Source organism: Globicephala melas, chromosome 4 (genome assembly GCF_963455315.2).
Source record: "Globicephala melas chromosome 4, mGloMel1.2, whole genome shotgun sequence".
Classification (NCBI taxonomy): Eukaryota; Metazoa; Chordata; class Mammalia; order Artiodactyla; family Delphinidae; genus Globicephala; species Globicephala melas.
Genome location: NC_083317.1, coordinates 47022347 through 47045846, shown reverse-complemented (window position 1 = coordinate 47045846; position 23500 = coordinate 47022347). Strand labels below are relative to the sequence as shown.

General features: G+C 39.7%; 1 protein-coding gene across 2 annotated transcripts in view; it reads right to left on the bottom strand.

Annotated features, from left to right (window-relative positions):
* Positions 1-23500, bottom strand: part of COL8A1 (collagen type VIII alpha 1 chain) — a 155470-nt gene that overhangs the window by 7369 nt on the left and 124601 nt on the right. For both annotated transcript variants that reach the window (XM_030861014.2, XM_060297970.1), the window contains exon 3: positions 24-354. In XM_030861014.2, coding sequence (XP_030716874.1) covers positions 24-351 — 328 coding nt within the window. In that variant the 5' untranslated portion in view covers positions 352-354. The remainder of the gene's footprint in view (positions 1-23; positions 355-23500) is intronic.

Sequence of the window (23500 nt, the reverse complement as noted above, 5' to 3'; positions counted from 1 at the left end):
ACAGCAGAACCGAAGTATGTTACCTTTGCCTTTCTTGGGTGCTGCTTCCTTGCCCATTCTTGGTGCCGGCTGAATTTCCTTCATATATTGGGGTAGATGTGGATACTTTTTGCCATACTGCATGTGGGGCAGCTCCTTGCCCATGTTAAGGCCATTTTTACCCAAAGGCATGTGAGGTACTTGCTGGCCCAGGGGCTGGTATTGCGGAATTTGCGGTGGAATCTGAGGAGGAATTTGAGGTGGCAGCGGCTTGATGCCATAGTAGGCACCAGCTTGGATGAGCCGGACGGAACCCAGGGAAATGGTAAGCAGTACTCCCAGCAGCTGCAGAAGGGCAGGTGGACCAGCCATCACCTGTGGAGGAAGGTACGCACCAACATGGTGAAAACCAGCAGGCCAGGTGACCGGAGTTTACTTAGAGAAAGAAGGGAGAAAAAAAGAAAAGGAATCATGGTCTTTATTAGCAGAACTTCATGAGTGGAAGACAAATGGAAGGGAAGATGTCACCTTTCAATAGAAAACAGACAAAACCCAGGAAAGAGTAGGGTCTATCAAATGAAGGCAGCTGGTGGGATTGCAAGCTATGGGGAGACTGCTGGTTGTCCCTGAACATGAACTCTGCCCTCTTCCATAGTATTGGCACCCCTGACTTTCAGCTGGAACAGAGCAAGGCTAGAATTACGGCATTTCATTTAGAAGTGGCCACGTGACAAAGTTCTGGTCTGTTGCGTGTAGTTGTAATGGGTGCAACTTCCAAGAATGCTCCTTAAGGGGAGTGAGCATGTTCTTCCTCTTGCTTCTTCCCACTGGCTGGAATGTGGATATATATTACCCGGAAACAGGCCAGACACCATGAACCATGGAGTGAAAGCTGTGCATTGAGGATGGTAGAGCAACAAGCTAGAAGAAACCTGAGCCTTGGTTGAACTTGGAGGCGCCATATATTGATATTCATCCTTAAGTTTGGAATTTGTTTACTCAAGAGAGAAAGATTTACCTTCTTTAAGCCATTGTTATTTTGGGTGCCATACATTTGCACTGAACTTAATCCTAACAGATAGAATAGATTCTCCAAAATGAAGCAAACTTAGTGGCAAGTCATAACTTTGTTAGTAAGTGCTGAAATTCTATTGTAAATGGAAACAGTTAATAATTTATAGGCTTTATGCCAGAGGCAGTAGTTTTTCATATGTCAGATGTCCTTTGGCTGCTTTGGTGTGGTCATAAACATATAAAGGTTAAAGAGCAAACAAGAACAACAATAAAAACCGAAGATATCTTCTGAATTGGAAAGAAGGTACTTCATGTGACAGCCCCAAAATGTCATTAAAAAAAAAATCACCATCATAATTATGTACATACAGGGATACCATTTCTTTCTTCTAATTATGTACTATGAAGTCATTTGTTCAGAATTAGGTTAATTGGACCTGGAGATCATTAAAGTTTATCTTTGTACTATTATGAAGAAAGGAGTTTACAAAGCATATTTGTTGTGTAAATAAGATAGAGATGTTTACTCGCAAGAATAAGCTGTTTTAAGCCTTTTAATAGCACCCTTTGCAAATTAGTAATTAGTAGAATAAGTATAAATGAGGTTTATCTGTTTATAAAAAACAGCTCGAGATGGGTGTTTGGAAACGCGCAGGGTTGAAGAACCAACATCCCAGGGAACTGCAGTTTTCACAAATTCCCGCTAGAGGGCAAGTGTGGTACACATTGACGTCTGCTCAGTTACCCGGAGGTCCTAAAACTACACGTAAGGCTTTGCTCCCACATCTTATAGAGGGACTTAACGAAAATCTGAATCCTAAATGGAGTGTCATCATAATGCTGCAGAGAGAGAGATGGGACGTGGCGGGGTGGGGGGAGGGGGGAATTGGGGGGATGGAGAAAGAAGTGGCAAGTTTCTCACAATTTTTAATGTAACTGTCTTCTGGAAAACTTTGAGTAAACTTGAGTAAATAATTTAATCCAGTAACTAACTGAGTAAATAATTTAAGTTCGATTCTCCTAAGAGTTTGTTTTCTTTGCTTCTGCCTTACTTAATTCTGGATCATAGTTTTCCACTTCTTAGAAAATGTGGGTTGACTTTGCAACATCGTATTCAAGAGTAATGCCAAGAGTATGAACAGGCTACAGAAGAATTGGTTAATAAAAAGCACCTAAGAAAATATTTAGTAAAAATCTCCACCATGAAATTCACTGCATTACAATTTTTCTAAATATACTAACTAATCATTTTTTCCCCTTTGGGGTGAAAATGAAGAAACATCTGTCAGCAAAATGATTTATACAACTTTCTCTATTTCATAAGTCAGAGTAGTCTTCGAGAACTATTTGTTTCAAGTGTACTCTAAATGGGAGAAGATAGAAAGCTGTTATTTTATGTCCTTATATGAATGATTAATTGTTATAAACCATTTGGAAAGAGCCACAAAATTAATATTGATTTATACTCAATAGTCAAATTTATTTTAAATGGAAAAAGAACATCTGTTGTAAGTACTCAACAGTGGTTTATTGAGTATTTATGAGACACAATGAGAGACCCACCCAGGGATTACAAAGATGACTATAATATAGTCAATAGGCCCTGCTCTCAAGGAGCTTACACTTCTTTGTAGGAGTGACAGATGTGTAAACTATTAATGAGTAGCAAAGGATATGGGGGGGGGAGTAAATTTTCTTCTCACTTCTGTTCTTTAGTATCTAAAATCCTTTCCCTTTGAAGTAACAACATTTCCCATTTTCCTTCATATTTTCCCAGAGATATTCTCTGAATATGCACACCCATTTAAGACAAATTACAGCCTGTTCTACGCACCACTGTTCCTTACTTTTTTTACTCATAAGACCAGAACTTCATCTTAATTTTGTGTATCTGAACAGATCCCTTCAACTTCTTTTGTTAAAAATAAGACTCAGTTGTTCTCTAAGCCCCATCTGACTCTAACATTCAATGTCTAAGGCAGTCACAAGAGAGCTGACAGTGGTAATATCTGGTGATGTGTAGCCTGGGATTTAATTCTATCTTTGGAAGTTAATGAGTTTCACTATTAAACCCTGAACTTGGAGTGATAATAGATAGCATGGTTGGTCCTTCACCCTTCCTTCAGTTCAGTGGCTGTGTTGGATTTACTTAATAATCTTCAAACCAGGACAGTCTAATGAAACACTGGAAAATTGGAAGAGGGTGAAATGCTTGGAAGAAGACCAGTTGAATACCAAAGGCCCACTGGGATTCTGCTCTACTACAATTATTTCCTCTCATAGGCTTGGCCTTTCTCTCCTGAAAACTACCTCTTTCAATCTGCCATCTGCCGTTTCTCTGGATCTTTATTTAAATAAACTTCATTCAGTTTTAGCTTGAATATTTATGTAGGGGCCCTGGTTAGAATTTACCACTTGACTTATCCTTACTCATTTCCCTCTTGTCCCTGAGGATATTTTTGGTGATCAAAGTGGTGTGGAGATTCTCCCCAAATCACTCAAAAGAACATCAGATTTGTGTAACACTGTACAAACACCTGGTGGGAAGAAGGAACCTCAGAATTCCTGCTGGGGAGAAATGGTGGTAGTGGGTTTTCTTGCCTCTTTTTTCTTTTTCTAAGGATGTAGAACACAATAATGCTGTGAGTTCTGTTTAATGTGTTCTTGGGTTTCTATTTGATAACCGTTATGTGGTGTGTGTGTGCTTGAGTACATGTGAACATAAACATACATACTGTGTGTGAACACTGGATCTTTGCCAGCCAGGCTAGCTTAGTGATGGGTGTCATGTCATACAGGAAGCGCATTGTAGAAGAAACCAAAAGGCAGGAGTTGAGTTGTAGCTCTGCCATTCTCTGTGTTTATGACTTTCTGCAAGTCCCTTATCTTCACTGAGCTTCAGTTTCCTTGCTTATAAAACAGAAATTATAATCTCTGACTCTCCCACAGTGCTGTTCAAGGGCACAAATGATACTATGAATTCTTTGTAAGCCGAAAAGCACTCCTCACGTTTGTTATTATTAATGGAGTGTGACCAAAAAGACAAATCAAAACCAACTGAAATGTCAAAGACTTTCAAAAAAGGATACTAGCCAAAGTAAATGTGAGGTTAACTGCAATAATGATAAACCTAACATGAATAAAACAATAATGGCCATTAAAACGTACTTGTTAAAAATGGCAAGAAAGAACAGCTGAACCAAGGCAGTTATTCATTCTGGGGTCAGAGTCGCCAGTCCTGGTCATTTTTTGAACAGCCCTAAATGGTTCCCTATATTTGGGCAGGGCTGCAGAGAGTTTCAGTTTCCTCATGTGATCTGTAATGTATATAACAGAGTAATGTGATATATATTATTTTAGACGCTCCTCAGCATTTTATTTGTATGTTGATCCTCATGAGATTTTGGCTTACTGTCTGAAAGAATGTTTTAAGTATTTAAACCTTCAATCCTTGCCCTAAATCCAACTTTCCCTTTCATATGGGACAGCTTTCCCTTTCCCTTTCCCAGCATGTCTGTATTGGGGTATGTGTGTGCATGTGTGTCCGTGTTGTGTCCGGTGTGGACAAGCCTCTCTCATCTGCTGCCGGGTGGCCCTCCTCTGTGCCCCCTACTTGCCCCCTCACACAGAGTTTGTAGTTTCTCAAGGCTTCAGATTCACCACACCTAAAACAAGGGAAAGTCACGCAGTATCCTACTCCTCCAATATTTACCAGAATTGTTTTCTTGGCTTTTCCATGCCTCTCAAAGAAAATTCGCTCCTGATTGATTGCTTTTCTCAGGGAAATTCATTCGCTAGATACAGATATTTATGGTATACCTACTAAGAGTTACAAACTGTTCTGGGGATTAGAGAAAGAGAGGTGAATTAGAGAGGTAAGTCCCTGATCTCATTGAACTCACATTCTAGTGTGGGAAGACATGTAATTAACAAGTTAAAAATAAATTTTGTAATCTCAGATTTAAGTGCTGTGAAGAAAATAAAGCAGGGGAAAGGGCTTGAAAATGGCTTGGGTGGTAGATGCTGTTTTGGAAAGATGGTGGGGGAAGACCTCTCTGAGGAAGTAAATTTTGGATAGAGGTGCGAAGGTTGAAAGGTTTATTTATCTCTCTTAAGACACAATACTGGAAAAAAGAAAGAGTCTTATTAATGATGACGGTAGCTGTATGTGCCATTCATTAATGTAAACCCCTGTTTCAAGACTCTGTTCCTCATCTATGTCAGTCCTCATTTTGACCTCTTTTTTCATGGTATTCTTTTTTTTCTGGAGGATTCTTATTCTTTTTAAACCCCTCTCCATATTTCAACCCTACTGTACTGGTTTGCTGGGGCTGCAATAAAAAAAGTACCCCAGACTGAGTGGCTCAAACAACAGAAATTTATTTCCTCACAATTCTGGAGGCTAGAAGTCCAAGATAAAGGTATTGGTAGGCTGTGTTTCTTCTGAGGCCTCTCTCCTTGGCTTGTAGATGGCCATCTACTCCCTGCGTCTTCACATGGTCTTTCCTCTGCATGTCTGTGTCCTAATCTCTTCTTATAAGGACACCAGTCCTATTAGATTAGGGCCTACCCTTAATTTCCTCCTTAAAGACGCTATCTCCAAATGCAGTCATTCTGAAGTACGGGGAATCGGGACTCCAACATATGATTTGGGGGGACACAACTCAGCCCATAACACCTACCATTCCTCCAGACCAACTCAATTCCTACCTCTTCTGTAAAGTCTTCCCTACCTACCTCCTCAAACATCATTATTCTGCTAGTACTACTGAAAGTTTAACACAAAGTTAAATATAATTCTAATCAACCTTATGTTTTTTTCCTATTGTTTTTTGTCCATTAGACCTCACTGTAATCGTAGGTTTCCTGAGAACCAGGAAAATGTGTGATATTCTTTTGACTTCCTCAACATTTATTGATGAACCCTTACAGTCAAAACTTGCAGTGTTGATAGGGGCTTTAGAAAATATCAAATTCAGCCTCATTCCCCATTTGGAATCCTTCCTACAACAGTTGTTGACAGAAGGCCTTCATATTTCCTACCTGAATATTAATAATGATGGAAACATTCATAAGGCAACTTACGACCTTCTTATGCCACTTCTGTTGCTATTTTTATTATCTGAGCAGCTTATAGGGGAGACCCACTTTTTTGATTCATAAATGGCAGTGCACATGTAGGTTACTTTTAATGGGAGGTGGGGAAGTGGGTATTAAGAAATATATCCCCCAACTTGGCTAAGGCAAAAGATAGATGGTCACATGATCTTTTATTGCCATGTAAATAAGCCCACCTTAGGGTAATGGAACTAGGGATATGTAACTTTGTTGCATAATTTATTAGTATTACAGGACATTAACAACTCTGTAAACTATGTTGATTAACCCTACTCAGGTTATGGTTTTATTGCCGTTTAGAATGTTAACCAGTTTTGTATCAAACTTAGCATTATCTCAGCATACTTTTTTATCTGCTCATTACAATGAAAAACCCAGATTTTTAACATTATATTTCAAATTGACTTTGTCATCATTTAAAACTTTGACATGTTCACTTACAAATGAGAATTGTGTTTTTAACATTTTGAGGATTATGATGGGGACACAAACTAAATAAAATCTTAAATGTACGGTGTGTTGGATGATATGGAGAAAAACAAAGGAGAGGGTGGGTAAGGATGTTGAGGTGATGCTCTTTGAAACCCACTTTACTGTAGAAACTGAGCCTTCTGCGTTTGGATGGGCTGGCACCTGGGTTTTAAAGGAAGATAGAAACAACTCTAAATAATAGAGGGTATGGAAAGTTGGCCTTCTGGGGGATTCCGGAGGAGATTAAGTGTGATTGCTGCGTGGGAAAGAGTCATTTCCAATGGAGGAGCAGTCAAGAAAGGAAAAAGTCTTTTCAATCGAACTTTTTGTGTTTCTAATAGGATACATATTGTAAATTCCCTCCTTCATTTCCTCAGAAATGAAGAAACTCTAACTCTTCTGATGATACCTTCAGAAAACCTAATTCTTTGGGGGGAATGGATTTTTTGGGGGTAGGTAGAAGAATGGTTTAGTGCTGTTTTATATTAGCATTGGGCAAAATCAGTGACTGTATTTAGAAAACCAGAACCAGAGGATGGCTAGGGGAGGAAAGGCAATAAACATCAAAGTTATAATAATATTAGCTACATTTTTGAGCACTTACTTTATGCCAGCACCATGAACATACTTTAAATACATATGATTAATCCTTTGTCCACTTACTAGGTCTTTTATTTTTTTTAACACTAAACTCTCTCAAATGATATCTCCCCATCCTGTATTTATACAGTTGATTATTTTACTGAAATTCAAGACTGTTACATTCCAAGTTAGAAATTTTAAATTCTTATTTGAAAAGACAAACATCATACAATATCACTTATTTGTAGAATCTAAAAACTGATACAAATAAGCTTATTTACAAAACAGAAATAGACTCACAGACATAGAAATCAAACTTATGGCTACCAAAGGGGAAAGGGGGGGAGGGGATAAATTAGGAGTTTGGGATTAAAATATACATACTACTATACATAAAATAGATAACCAACAAGGACCTACTGTATAGCACAGGGAACTATGCTAAATATCTTGTAATAACCTATAATGGAAAAGAATCTGGAAAATAATATATATATAAATATATGTTACATGTGTAAATTTTATATATGTATGTAAACTGAATCACTTTGCTGTATCCCTGAAACTAACACAACATTGTAAATCAACTATATTTCAATAAAAATTTTTAAAAAGTAATTCTCATTTGATTATTGTTAGGAGATATCATCAATACATTAGATAACAAGGTGCAGATCTAATTATACATCCACTTTTCTCCATCTTGTCCTCCAAATTCCAAGGCTGCCTTTTTCGTTGAAATAAAGAATTTCCCTGTATATAGGAGAAGATCCTGGACTGGATCCCTTACTTTTTGCTTTGTGGACTAGGGACACAAGCTTGGAAGGTATTAAGGAAGTCAAGGTGAATATGCTGAGATGGATCCCAAAGAAATTAAACCATCAGATATTAGTCAATCAATCAGTGAAGGCAGTGGGCAAAAATATCCAATAAGCATTCATTAGTTTTAGTCAGTCTACCCAATTACACCTATTAGGACTGATACATGTATAAAACTGAACTTGAACATGTGCTTCACTGATGAATCCTGAATTTTGCTATAGTTAAGAGGAGCGAATGGCCCCACCACCTAGCTATGGGCAGAGCATGACCTCTTGGGACCTACAGAACTTGAGGTGTCAATTAGGTTGTGTCTTTGGCTCTATGGGCCACCCACATAACCCCTATGAAATGGATGGCCAACTGCCACATTCCAAAAGTTCTCCAGAAGAGGAGATTTCACAACATTCCCTGGTAACCAATTGCAGGATTCACAGACCTACATTTCCTAATATCTAATCTGAATCTTTCTTGCTGAAATGTAAGCTCATTTCCTCTTTTCTATTCTCAAAGGAGGTGGGAAACATCTGGAGAATATTTTACTTAAAATAATAGTTCACATACTTGAAGTCTGCAATTAACTCCTTTTGTTTCTCTAACTGGAATCATGTCAGCTGCCAAAGAGTTTATAAAACACTTGAGAGAACCCCTAAAAGGGAAGTTCTAAAGTGGAACCCTTTTTTCATTTTTAGCTTTTCTTCCCATAATATGAAGGCATCATTGTTTGCAGAGCACAGAGAACCTAAATGCTGGTTCTGACCTAAGCAAGTCACCTACTCTGAGTGGGCATCAGTTTCCTCATCTGCAGGACAGGGACATTGGCTAAATGACCTCAAGGTCCCCTCTAGTTCTAAAACTCTATGGTAGCTGTGAACATGAACAACAAATCCATACTTCATGGACAAATGATTTCATGAATGTACATGCTTAAGCCTTTTGGATGTCATCTCACACTTCCGGTTACTTTTCAGCATTTCACTCCCCCCACCTTCTACAGGTGGACAGGGAGGGAGAAGGGTCTGAACAGCCCCCCTGCAAGTATCCCTCTGATGAAAGAAGGTGTATCTGACAAGAAACCAAAGAAAGAACCTAAATAAGAAATAAAATTTACAGATAAAAATGTGATTTATAACCTCTTTTATACCATATTCGAAGATTGACTAAAAGTTGAAGCTTATTGAGAAATCTTTAAAAAGTGGCTACAAATGATAAAACCTCCCTACAATGTATAGGCTCAAAATATCCCCCAGAGTCATTCAGCAAGTATCAATGCATGCCTCCTGTCATAGGAATGACAAATGAATAAAAAGTATGCACCTTGGGAAGGCGAAGTAGGAAGTGAATAGGATGATGTAGTCGTTTTTAGGAGCTATAATGTTCTTTTTTTTTTTTATAATGTTCATTTTTGAAGAAAAATGGAAGATCCAAAATTTAGAGGCAGCTCTATAGCAAAGCAGGCAAAGATGAGGGCTTCTCAAGAATAAGACCCTCCCCATTCCATGGGCCCAGCGATGTGCAGCAAGGCAAATTCCTTCCTGGTGTGACCGAGAAGGGCTGGAGAGAACTCTACCATTCACATGAGCATCTTTCTGCCTTCTTGGCACTACTACAGCTTGTGTAAATGACACAATGTAAAATAACGGTGTTTTCAGGCCTTTGCAAGGAGGAGACGTGTGAGGAAGTCTCATCTAATGTAAATCACTGAACTGGACATTGTAAAAATATTTGTTAAGAGCAACTAACTATAATGTATTTTGTAACATATAAATATCATGGACATGGAAGTATAGACTTCCAGTTATAAGACAAATAAGTGCTTGGGATGTAATGCACAACATGATAAATGCAATTAACGCTGCTGTTTGGTATCTATGAAAAGTCGTTAAGAGAGTAAATCCTAAGAGTTCTCATCGCAAGGAAAACAATCTTTTCTCTTTCCTTTGTTTTGTATCTATAGGAGAAGATGAATGTTCACTCAGCTTCTTGTGGTCATCATTTCATGATGCATGTAAGTCACATCATTACGCTGTACACCTTAAATTTATACAGTGCCATATGTCAGTTATATCTCGATAAAAGTGGAAGGAAAAAAATATATGCATTTCATGGAACATTTGTTCACTGCAAACACTTTTATTTAATCCTGAACTCTGTGCAGACCAATGGGATTACAAGTGAATTTCAACCAAACAAAATCCAGCAATTTCCTTGTCATATGCATAGTTGAAATTTGGTAGTTGTTGTAGAAGTTGTTCTTAGTAAATAACATGAATGAAGTGAATAAAGTAAAATGATAAAATCACACTCATTCCCAAAATATCTAAGGTTGCAGAGACTAGAAAGTTTAAACCAAGTTAGGTAAAAAGACAAAAGCACATAACTTGTTTCCTGAATGACCTTTATCCAGGTCCTGAACTTGAAGAACTTGGGGTCCTAGGGTAGCCTCTAGATGTGGGAGGGAGTCATAAGGAGGAGGAGATGGCCTGCCTTTGGACTCCAACTTTTCCTGAGGAAGGCTGTCATATTAGAAGCTCTTACCTCTTCTACTTTTCTGCAATTCTCTGTGTCTTCTAGATGCTTCACTATTGCTCAGCATCTTACCCAAGAAAAGTTGAGAGATTAGGTGACACTCAAATGAGTTAGTTCTGGTCAAAGTTTTGAAAATTGAGAAAGTTGAAATATAAAGTACAGCAGGCCCAGTTCCCAGCCAGCCTGGGCACTTCCTGGAAGCAGGATGGAGAGCCCTTTGCCACCAGGGATGTTTCTCCCAATATTTTCCTACGATGGTGGCAAGGAAGGACTGAAAAGCACAGGAAGGTCTCTTTTCTCTGTCCCATTCTGAGTGGCACTTAGTATTTACTCTATCAGTATATCCAGAAGATTAAGCAAGCAAGCCAACTTCCTGTGCTAGCATTTTCTTCTAATTAGCTGGCTATCATGGCGGGTAGACTCTTCATTTTAGTATTTTTATAGGAAACTGTGAAACAAACCAAAATTCCCTAAACCAAGCAAGAAATCCTAGCCTTTTCCGTCTTCCATAATACTAAGATATTTATTAATGAAATTACTGTATGGATGCATACGTGTCTTTGTGGATTGAAAGGCGAGAGGTAGCGGACGCGAGGCTGCCAACTGACTTTTTTTTCACTTTCGAACTGGTGATTTGGGGGATTCAGGTGTTGAAGTTTTATTTAGCTAAGATTACTTTGAGCCACATAACCTTGAATGACTTGATGTTAAAAGTCAAGCTCTAGAGTTTCTATCACACATGGGCAAAATATTAAATCAAATCAACAGCACTTGGAAATAAAAATAATTAATAAATTTCCTCTGTAATTGCTCTCCCCTCCCCCAGCCCACACACACTCATATGGCTAATCTCCAGTCAGAAGAGCAATCCTACAAAGTTACAATATGTACCCCTGAAAATTTCTGAATTATATAAGAACTAAAAAAAAAATCTCAACAATTTCTTGGTCAGTAAAAATGTGAATTTGTTCTTTCTCTCTTGCACGGTTTAAGAGTAGCAGAGATCATTCCACAGGACTGTTCCCAAAAATGAATTTAAATACAAAAAAAATTGAGCTCTCAAGCTGGGGCTAAGCCTAAAATGCCAAGTTGTGATAAACTGTCAGCCACAAAGAGGGCAGTCTCTAAATCCACCACTTTTCAACCACAGCTCCATATAGATAATTAGCCCGCGTGGTAACATCCTGCCCTTTGAACACAGGCAAAGCACTGAAAGCAACCAAACCACAGCTATCTTGGTATTGGAAGTTCTGCTTCTTTCAGGGGTGGAATTTATTTTGAGGGAGAAAGAGATGGATGTGCTGTCTGGGAGGGAAATCATAAGGCTTTCACAGTTAATCCACTGAACATTTTTCAGAGAAAATGGAAGTGGAGAAAGGAAAGGACAAAGAATTATGTAATAAATGCCAGTTCTTGGAGACGCCTAAGTGAAGGAGGCTGGGAGTGTGGAAGAGACCTTCCTTTTTTTCAGCAAACCTTGCTACAGGGTACAAAGAATTCACAAAAATGAGGAATTGCACTGATAACCATGCTTTATAAGTGCTATTTCTTAGGACTTAGTGGGGATAGGAAACTGAATTGGAGATGAGAGACCTGGAGTGTATGTAGCCACCTCTCTGTCATGTTATACTCCTGTGCTTTTCAGGGCCTCCTCTTCCTAAACTATAAGATGAGGGGATTGAATTAGAGGGGGAAAGAGCCTAAATACCTGGAGGAAGCAGGGAGACCGGGGAGTGAGTGGAGTCGGCTGGCCAGAGTTTGCAGTGAACTAGGGAGCACTACCCTATCCAATGGGGCAGTAGTTGAACTACTCACTTGTTTGCCTGGTTTGGGCAGGTTTTCCAAGTTTTCAAGAGAAGCCACACATTGGGACATTTTGTGAAACCTCTTCATCTTGACACTTGGGGTTGATTTCTTTAAAAATAATGTCTGGTAGAAAAAACAAATGCCTCCCTGCGAGCAGAATCCAACATTTAGGCTGCTGGGTGCCTTGGTATCAGATGGTTTCTAACATCTCTCTTGCGCTAAAACATTGTATGGGGGAATTCCCCTGCCTTTATTTGCTTAAATTTCTAACTCCTGGCATTGTTTCTCTCTACTGTGTCACGTTGATTTGTTTAATTATTAAATTCAACAATCTTATATGGAATTTTTAGGCACTACTATGTTAGTGGCTGGCTATATATAAAAATAAGTGAGAAACAAGGACATACTCTCAAGAAGTTTCCAGTCAACTATTGCAAGTTAGATCTTAATCTGGTGTAAGTGCTTCAATAAAGACAAAACAGACTTTAACCTGGACGGGGTGTGTGGGTGGCAGGTTGGTGAGACACAAGGTCCTTGAGGGACAGTGTTAGAACTAAGGTTTGAAGAATGAATGGTAATTGCTCAGCAGAGTAAGGAGGGAAGTGGAGGGTGTTATCTAGAAGCAGACATTGGCAGCTACAACAGTTAAAGGGCAGCTGTAGGGGAAAATGTTTAAGAGCAGCAACTCTGAGCTAACCTGCCTGCATTAAATCCTGATTCTATCATGTTCTAGGTCTGTGATCTTAGACCTAGTTAAGGTTAAGTTACTTAACCTCTCTGTTCTTCCATTTCCTCAAGATAAGTTGGGGATGATGGTAACATCGTCTGTCTTGTGAGGTTATGGAGGATGTGAAGGGAATTAATGCAGGTAGAATGCTGAGAACAGTGCTTAGATATAGTAAGCACTGTATAGGTAGGTGTTAGTTATTATTTAAAGAGGGAGAAGGAGGATGACGAGAAGCAATAGCAGTAGAGGGGATTATGGGCACCTGTTCCACCACACTTAATTGCAGTCCTGTTTTTGAAGAATTTGAAAGATAATGATTTTTTGTCTTCACTTTGCTCCAGACCTATTATGAAAACTAGGCTGCCCAATTGTCCCCTTGCCTGAGATACCAAAGACAGGTCACGTATAGATAGCTCCTACTAGGTGGATAACAAGTGTAGCGTCTGAGTTCCCACCCCTCAGCCCTTTCCCCACCTGCTTATCGCCTGAGAGCACTCGGTTCAAGTGCTCCATCTCGTCTCGCTCCCCTTTCCATAGAGAACTGGCCACTGCAGCCTGTCTTTGTATTGACTGTGAAGGGCTTTGGCTTTAACATTCAGAGAACCAAAGACATTTCTAGGCGGTGATGGCAGCAGGTTGGCCTTGTGGGAGCGGCTGCAGGACTTAGGCTATATTTTACTGTTGAAGGAAGTAAGATCCACGAGTAATAATAGCTATACTTTTAGGTCAGAAAAATAATCAGCTTAAGATCACTTTTTTTAGAAGCTTGATCTTTTCGTACTATTTTCAGGAACTTGAGGAATAATAATATTGGATAGTTCACATTTATTTAGTGTTTACCATATTCCAAGACTTGTGTCTGAAAGATTCATGTCCCCCTCCCCCGCACCATAGATCCTTGCTTAGTTCAAAACTACATTGAGTTTTGTATCTGAAAAAACAGACTCAATTCAACATATGTTTCTTTTATAGTAAGTGCAAAGTAGTAACCTCAAATCCAAAATACCAAATAAATCCCAAATCTTTTTTAGCCACAAACATTTATTTAAATAGAAAATATTAATTTTCCCCCAAGTGAAGCAAATTTGTAATGTATTTTATTTTGAACAATGGTCATAAAATCTACCAACTGGCTATGGGGGGCAGGAAGCTCCATATAAAAGCTCTCTCAAGTGTCTGGAGCCCTGGGGTCAGACATTTATCTCTGGGGATTCTCTGTACCTGGTTCATAACTGTGTACAAAATAGGCTTTATAATTGCTTGTTGGACAAACGTTGGGTTGGCCAAAAAATTCGTTTGGGTTTTTCGTAACATCGCACAGAAAGACCCAAACGAACTTTTTTGGCCAAGCCAATAAATGAATGGCACCATATTTTTATCCCATCTTCTCCCGCCTTTTCTAAATGTTTAAATAAGATCTTGGGTGGTGGGAAGGCTGAGAGTGCATTACAGTTTCTGAATACTGGATCAACCTGCCTCTTCTCTCTGTCTACGGTTTTCATTCTCACTCCTGATTTTGTGCTCTAGTGTCCCCTGCCAACTCACAAGAAGGAGAAATCCTACATATTAGGCTTGCTTCCTTAGAAATCGAGTGCTCTTTTTGCTTTAAAAATAACAAACTTTGTAAAGACAGGGAAGGGTTGGTTGAAGGTAACATAATCTTGAGATTGGTGATAATTGTCATTCATCACAGGATGCTTGTAATAGTCTCTATGGCTGCTCTAAAGGTCTTAGACTTGGCCTGAGCTGAATGACAGTATCACGGAGGCATTTTTCTAAATCCCCAGTCTTAATATTCAATTTAGGACTCTAGACCTCAAGTGAAAAATCTCTGAAGTTCTCACCCTCCATAAAGGTAATCTCTGAGACTCCATTTCCTTATTTGTAAAACCAAGAGTGTCAGATTAAATGATCCTCAATGTTCCTTTCAAGTCTAAAAACTCACTGTCCTTGTCTCTACCCAGTCTAGTCCTTTTTTGTTCTGTCCTAATTATGCCAGACACTGGAAAGAGTCAGGCAATAGGCTGTGGAATCGAGTATTAACATGAAATTGGATGGAGGGTGAGAAGGAGGGGGAGAGATGAACATGTGATGATTTCATACTCATGTGAACTCTTCAACAACACTTTGCAGAGTCCCACGATTCTTTTCTCTGTGATTGCCTGTTTTGTGGGCCACATCCTTGCCATGAATTTCTGTCTCCTCACTGTGGAAACCAGCCAAGGACACATTACGGACCACCTGCTCACTTTCTTACACAAGATGACTCCCCAGACTTATTTTCTTTGCTTTCTCCTCCTGCTGGTTTATGGCTTTCCCTTATGTAGCAATAAAACTCTTGGAGAGTCCTCTTAGGGATGAATTAATGCCACTTAAGTATAGTTCCATTAGCTGCCCTTTGATGGTTCTGCTTAAAAATAAAGGGGGAGTTGGGGCAGCTTGATTCTTGTTGAAATTTTCCTTCCCTTTGATTTAACATTACCACTGCTCTGAAACTCTTAGTTACACTCCAAGGGAGCTTTGCTAACAATAAAAAAGTGTGGGAAATACTGTCAGAAGACAAACTCACCATCTTTCAGTATTTTTTTTACCCATTGGAAAGGTATTTACATTATAAAGAGGCCCAGCCTGGCTTGTGTGAGTTTTCCTTGTATTCCTTTAAATATTCAAATTTATAAATAATAAATAGAAAGTATGTCTGAATTCCAGAAAGCAAAGCACTATCTTGTTCTCCACCCTAATAGCAAACAGATTAAGGATTGGGTGTCATGATCCCATTTCAGCTTTGTGTAGTCTACAATTTATTTTTACTTTCCCCACATTTTGTTTTATATTTTATTAATTCACCTGAATCTTATACTTAATCTGTGTCTGCTCTGGAACAGAACATCCTATGGGGTTCAATTTCCCCTTCTCACAGTCGTAGCCCTGAGAGTTGGAAAACAGGAGTGTCTGTCCTGAGCTCGACACTTGCCTCTGTGTGGCCTTGGGTAAGCCATTCAGCTTTTCTAGGCTTCTAGCTTCTCTGCTGTAAGAGTAATAGAATCTGGATATTGAGGGGAAAAAAAATCTCCAAAGAGATGGGGTTTCAGCTACTGTCATGGAAATTACCATTAAAATAAAATCCTTTCATTTTTTTCCCTTCTTTTGTTCGCTTGAGAAGCGAAGCTGACCAGACAACATGCAGTGAGGATGTTGGGGTAGTGTCACCATGACCCATGACCCATTTCACTGAGCTTATTACCACATACCACTTTAATTTTCTTATTTATCCCATTCAACAAACGTTTTGTGAACCATGCTAGGAACCATGAAGGATTCAAGCACAACTAAGATGTCACTTCCACCTCAATGGCAACCCAAGGCAAAGACAAAGTCTGAAAAAAATGCAAAGAAACTGGTCTTGCTTCCTGTCTTGATCCTGCTTCCTGCTTATCCCCTTTTCTCTTACACTTGCTTCTTCCCTTTCCCTTGTCCTTTCCCAACTCTATCCCTAATTCTTTTTCTCCTTTCCAGGTTTCTGATTCCTACCTAGTGTTTACAACCTCATCAGCCCATTTCGAACCTGAGTCTGAATAAAAGCCAATGTCTTCAAGGGCCAGAGTGGGACACACGAACCAAATCGTTTTCCCTCTTCACTGGATTCAAGGGCAGGGTCTTTATAAGCAAGGAGGAAATGCCATGTGGGATGACTAGGGTGGTGTTAAAAAGCACCCATCCCTACCTGGAACCAAAATACCTCCTCCATAGGTCTGCTAAGTGCCCACAATTTCTGTTAAAGTTCCAGAACCTGAGAAAGCTAATATATTCCAGAGGTTTTTATGACAAATGACTGATCTATAATGTAGAACAGGGCCCAACGCACTGGGACTCAGGCAATTGAGAAGAATGGGGCCTGGGGCAGTTTAGGGGCTCTGGGTGCGTTGCCCTGGCTGGGAATCGGTAGATAGTAAGATGGAGGTACAAGGTAATAGGTATCTTAGGGAAGTCAGAGGCATGAGGTGGTGGCCTGAAGCTTAGCCTTGCCACAAAGAATCTCTAGCAGCTCCTGGGGAGAAGGGCTGGTCATGATGGCATGATGAATTTTTGTCTGCCGCATCCCCACTGAGAGGCAAGAGCTCATGTATTCAAGAAGGGTCCACCTCCAGTAAAGCTCCATGGAGACTGACTATAGCCCAGCCCTAACGTGCTTGAGATGAACAATCTTGGTCATTTGCAAGGCTCAGACCCCAGCCCTCCCTCGCCCCATCATGCCAGGGGAGGGACCGATGCTTCTCAAACATGCACATGGATGGGGCAAATCCTGCCACCAGCTCACTGCATTATTTATCTGGAGGTGCAAGGCTAGCACCCCATCTCCCAGATAGGAGAGGTGCTACTGCTCCCCTCGGTCACAATTGATGAGTATCCAGGAAGGGGATTGGAGCCAAAATTCTGCCACATTGTCGAGCTATTTGATCTCAGCCTCTGATCACACCAGAGGAAGGGCTCGTGCTTCCCGAGTCACACAGTTTAAAAGCCTCACAGGCCAAGGGGCAGCTTCCTCTCCTGGAGTCTGACTTCCAGGCCTGCTGGATATTTGTGCATGACCCTTGCCTGGAATGTGCCAAGGACAAGGGGGAACCCTCACACCTGCTACTGCTCCTCCCTCTAAAATTTCCCTATAAACACTACTTGGCCATTTGCCTTTGTTTGTGCAACAACCTCCAGATCCTCCCCCAGTGCTCCACTTGGGGATTGGAATTCTAAGATATAAGGAAGGCAGAGAAATGCTTTCATCCTTTAATTACTTAATTCATTGATCCATCCATTCAACATTGTTCAGTACTTAGCAAGTGCCAGGTGCTGTAGACACAACACTGAGTGGAGAATGAGGTCCCTGTCCTGGAATGACTCATCGTCTAGAGGGGTTGGCCAGCTGAGCAGTTGACTGCTCAGACTTCTTCCCTGGGTCAGTTTCCATCTCTGCGAAATTAGTCACAGGGAAACATTCAACTCCTGTTCATGTGTGTTGGGCTGACCAACTCACTTGGAGGATAATTGCCAGCATTTTTACAATCTCATGCTGGCTTCCCTCCATCTTCCAGTGTGTGATTGGGCTTTTTCTGCACTCTAGTCCTTGATGTGTATCCACAAAAAACAAACTTATTTTAATATCAGTCTCAACAAGACTTGCAAAGAATGCAAATGGAAGACATTGCATAGTGAACATAACTTTTGAATTATCTCTATGAGCATCTGGCCTTATACAGAAGCATATTTAAAAAATAATGAGTTATCCATGAGAAGTCTGAGTCAGGCAAAGAATTCGTAAACCTACATATTATTTAGCATATGATAATATATTCTGAATTTTTTTAGAGTAATCTGATTCTCACTGCTGAACTCTACTTGTTCCAGCTGCTACCAAAATCAAATGATAAAACATTTTCACAAACATGTGAAGAAAATTCATTTTTATATATGTTTATCATCTACCCACCTACCTATTCATCTTCCAATCTATCATTTCTCTCTCCATCCACCTGTAGTTTTCGATGTGGACATAGTGGTCCAGAGACACAAAGGCTGGCTATTTGCTTGGTTCTGAGTTCTGACTGGGTAGAAAAATTGGTATATCCAGGACCTGTTAAAGGAACTTTTGGATTGAACATAAAAAGTGTAATTGTGTATTACAACTTACATGAGAATTTTCCTTCAAAGAGCTCAAGTTACTATAAAGTTAATTTAAAATAAAGATCCTCAAAATAAAGATCTTTTGCAACTAGCAATTATAATAGGTAGCCTGAATTTTAATTTACTTTGTGTCCTGTCAGATTCATGAAACATACAGGTATAGACAATAATCAGAGCAGAAACAATATACTAAAGTTCAGCAGAATCCTGTTAGAGGAGGGTTTGACTCACTCCTGGCTACCACTGACCTTAACATCTGGAATAGTCTCACTGTGAAATGGAAACCAGACATCATTCTTTGCTCCGATACTGGCACTACCAGGGGTTAATTGAAGTCTCGTCATTAATTCATCGAACACATATTTTGTAATGGCTGAGAATGTTTTAGGCACTGCCAATTCTATTATTAATAAAAATATTAAGAGTAAAAAATCTTGAATAAATGTTTACCAAGTGCCAGACACTGTGCTAGGTGCTTTACATAAATTACCCATTTAATACAATCCCAGCAACTATGGGAGGCAGGTGCTATTATACTCATTTTGCAGGCATGGAAATGAGTGCCCAATGAGGCAGTGTGTGTGTGTGTGTGTGTGTGTGTGTGTGTGTGATATATATATATGTGTGTGTGTGTGTATATACACACACATATATATGTATATATATGGGTGTATATATGTATACACACATATATATGTGTATATATATATGTATATATATAATCTTTTGTATCTTGGCTTTTGTAAATAAGACTGATAGTACATTTCTTTTTAACTGCTGAATACCACAGTTTATTTTTCAATGTTCTCCTTTTAGAAAAAAATTTTTATTTTATATTGGAACATACTTGATTTACAATGTTGTGCTAGTTTCAGATGTACAGCAGTGTGATTTAACTATACATATATCTATTCTTTTTCAGATTCTTTTCCCATATAGGTTGTTAGAGAGTTCAGTGTGCTCCTTTTAAAACCACATTTTTGACTTTCCAAACTTCTCCCCTGACTTAAACTGCAAATGGACTCTGCTAGCAACAACCAGGTAATTTAAGAAACCAGTGTTGGAGGGGATTCATGACTGACAATGGTGTCATTGGGTTACTCTTCCTGGATAAGACATTTGTCTTTTAATAAAGTTCCCATCACCTCAAGGAGGAATCTGTGATGAGGAAGTCCAGGGGCGTGAGGATCACTAGGAAGATCTTTGGGGCAAGGTGGCCTCTTGGTGCCTCTTGGATCACACCAGAAGGGCACCTCATCCCCAGAGAGGGGGCAAGCTAAGATTCCTTGAACACCAGCCTAATGCCACACTTTGGACCATTAGCACCTTCACAGTTAGCATGCTGGGATTCATGACTGGAAAACACAGAAGAGGACCTGGCTCACTCTCCACTGTGCAGGATTAACATAAATCACAAACCCAGCTTGATGAGCTAGGAAGGTTACAGCTCAAATATGCCTGTTTTGTAGAATGCACACTAGGCTGAAGGAGTGTTAATTTCAAATAGAGTTTACTTTGCCTGGTATCTATTTGTTCAGAATTTATTAAAGGATGCTTTTTTTTTTTTTGCCTCACCTGGGTAATGATGGTCATTATGGACTCGTGAGCTACTGAATGTTTCTGAACGGCTGAATCATTACATTTAGCCTAGTGATGCTGAAACTATACTTCTAGTTAGAATCAGTGTATTATGTTATAATTATTTTAAAGTTGATGATCATTGTATGTATAATGTGAGAAAGGAATTCTTCTTCTGACTCCATTTAACCTTATTAGAGTGTGATTCTATAAATATTATCATTGAAAAAAATGTAAATCAGGGCACAGTACTCTTCTGCTGAAATCCCTCCAATGTCTTCCTATTATTCTTTGCATAAAATCCAAACTCCCTTCACTGCTTTCAGACCTTGATCTCAACTGGTCCGTGCCTGTCCCTCATTCCACCTCTACCTGTTGATTAAGGGCCAGACACGCTGACTTCCTCCATTCATTGAATTCACCAATTTGCTTCTGCCAGGGCCTATGCACAAGCTGTTCCTTCTGCCTGAATGGTCTTTTCCCAACTCTGCACATGGCTAGCTCCTTTTCGTGTCATGCAAGTCTCAGCTAAATGCCATCCCCCAGAAAAGCTTTCCTTGACCACTCTGACCGAGGCAATGTTCAAATCTGGTCATTCTCTGTCACACTGCCTCATTCATAACATTTCTCAATAACTGAAATTATCTTGCTCATTTATTATATTCATTGTCTATTCCTCCTGCTGTGTTTATAAAGTTTGTGAGAGAAGGAACCTGGCCTGACTCATTCAACATGCTGTTTCCCAGCAGCTGGCACGTAGTTCGTGCTCAATAAAAATCTGGAGAATGACTAATTGAACGGATGATACCATGGATGGTAATCATTGTTCTCAGGGTATGGTTCTGTGTCTTGTGAGTGTGTGTTCCTGCATGTGTACACCTCTTGGGGGAAGGACTTTGCTGTTCTCTCTTTTGTTGTCACCTCTGCTACCAGGTAGCACATGGCAGTACATTGGCTACTTTAATTTCTTTATTCCCTAGGGCTTAGCGCAATGTTTGGCACATAGTAGTTATTTCATGTTGTTGAATGAATGGATAAGTTTGTAGGCAATGTTGATGAATCGCTTTACAAAACAGCCTATGGCGTATAATCCAACATCATGAGCATTGGTCTTTAGTGAAGCTGCAGTCTCATTAGCCTTCCAAAGTCCCTGCTGACTCATTCTCCTTCTCCAGTGACCCTAGGAATGGAGGGCAGCCTGCCAAGGAGGCAGATAGCAGGATGGCTGCCCTTACTGAGAAGCCTTGTCGATCCAGCTTCGCTGCCAAAATGATGGCAGTCTATGTCAGGGGTTAGCCCCATGGTTCTACGTTCTGGGAAGTTTTGGAAGAATAGGGTAAAGACTGACAGTTATTGAATGCCCACCATGTGCTAGGCAGTATGTTAGGTGATAGACATATATCATCTTAATCGTGACAACACTACTGTGAAGAGTTGCTTTTATTTTTTAAAATAGGTGAGGAGCCAGAGGTTCAGAATATTGAGTTACTTGCCCAACTTTACATAGGCGATAGTGGCAGAACTAGGATTGCAACTTCTTTCTGACTCCAAATGCTGCGCCTTTTGTACCACAGGCACCATAAAAACTACCAAATAGCAACAAAGTCCCCTCCTGCACGATTCATTTGGGTTAATAAAGCCCTCTTCTGAAATGCAAATGCTCTCGGATTGAGTTATCCTATTAAGTCATTCACATATTTGTGTTAATAATTTTGAGAAGATGAACTTTTACCTATCCTCTAACAGAAGTCATTATCCTATGAGAAGGTACAGGTTGGAATGGAGGGCTGGAGAATTACTGAGAGGGTGACCCCTCAGGGAGGAACAGACGTGGGTGGGATGAGAGTCTCTGGGCAATGAGAAGGGAAAGGGTGGTGGTCTGAGGACTCTGTCAAGCTGGGTCTACCTGACATTTTGTATCAGGTATTTGGAAGGCAGTTTACTGGGAAGTCTGACTGGTAGGCTGACTGGAGGATGGTAAGTGTGAGACAAAGCATGGCAAGGTGGTTACATGTATGGGATCTAAACCAGATGCTTAGGGTTAAATTCTCCCTCTGCCACTCATGGTCTGGGTGACCTTGGGCAAGTTACTTACCTCTCTGTACCTGCCACTCTTTACCTATAAAAAATGGTGATAACTGGTGTTATATATTACACTTGGGTATTGTAAAGAGTAAGTGAAGTTTTCCCGTATACAGTGCTCTGAACAGTGCCTGGAGTTAGTGATTCATAAATGTCAGCCCTTGGTGTGCAACTGCCCATGCCACCTGAAGGCCTCACTCTGCCATCAGCTGATTATAAACTGTGAGTCTCATGTGGTCATTTTAGTACGTGCAGAATCAAACCAGATGGTTTGGTGCTTGATGGTGGGGACAACTGGAGTAAAAAAAAAAAAAAAAAAAAAGGTCTCTTTTGGAGCTGCTTAGCTCTCTAGAGTTTGGGTTTGTGGGGTTCCTTATATCCAGGAATGTAGTACCTTTCTGGCTAAAATTTGCCCTTGCAACTAGTATTAATTTACCTTAATGTCACCAATTACTTTCTCAGTTTGAGAAAAGGAAAAATTTCAACTATTTGAAATAATAATAATAGTTAATCTCATTTGAGATGAAATTAGTTATGTGCCAATTTCAATCAAATTTTAGTTATGTGCAGACGAGTTTCCATTGTATTTTACAAATTATGACAATCTCCTTATATCACAATCAAGAGGAGAATGGGGCAACATTCCTTTCACAGATCCTGGAATTTGAAATTATTCTAGTGTTGGTTTCTCACACTGATTCTGAGATATATGTCTTATTATTATCGTTAATATTATCTTGCTTCTAGCTCCTTTGTTTTGGGACCTCTGCTTTGTCTTTTGTAGTAACTTGCACTTCCATACTTTGCGCGTTGTGACTCGAGATGCAGTGGCGGGATGCATTATACATTGATCTGCTTTTTGATAATCAACTTAAATGGTGATGATGGGCTGCAATGTATTTGGGTTGGAGCAAAATGTTCATCCTAATGAAATGTAACTTTATGAAAGAAACGCTCCTAATCCTCTCAAGGACTGAGCCAGATCATCACAGGTAAATGGGAGGTATTTGAGGTTTCTTTTCTTCTTTCTTTCTCTTTTTTTTCCCCCAAAAAACATGTTGGGTCCACCAACTGTTACCAAGAGCATTATTAAAAATCATGTCAGCTCAGAGTTATTGC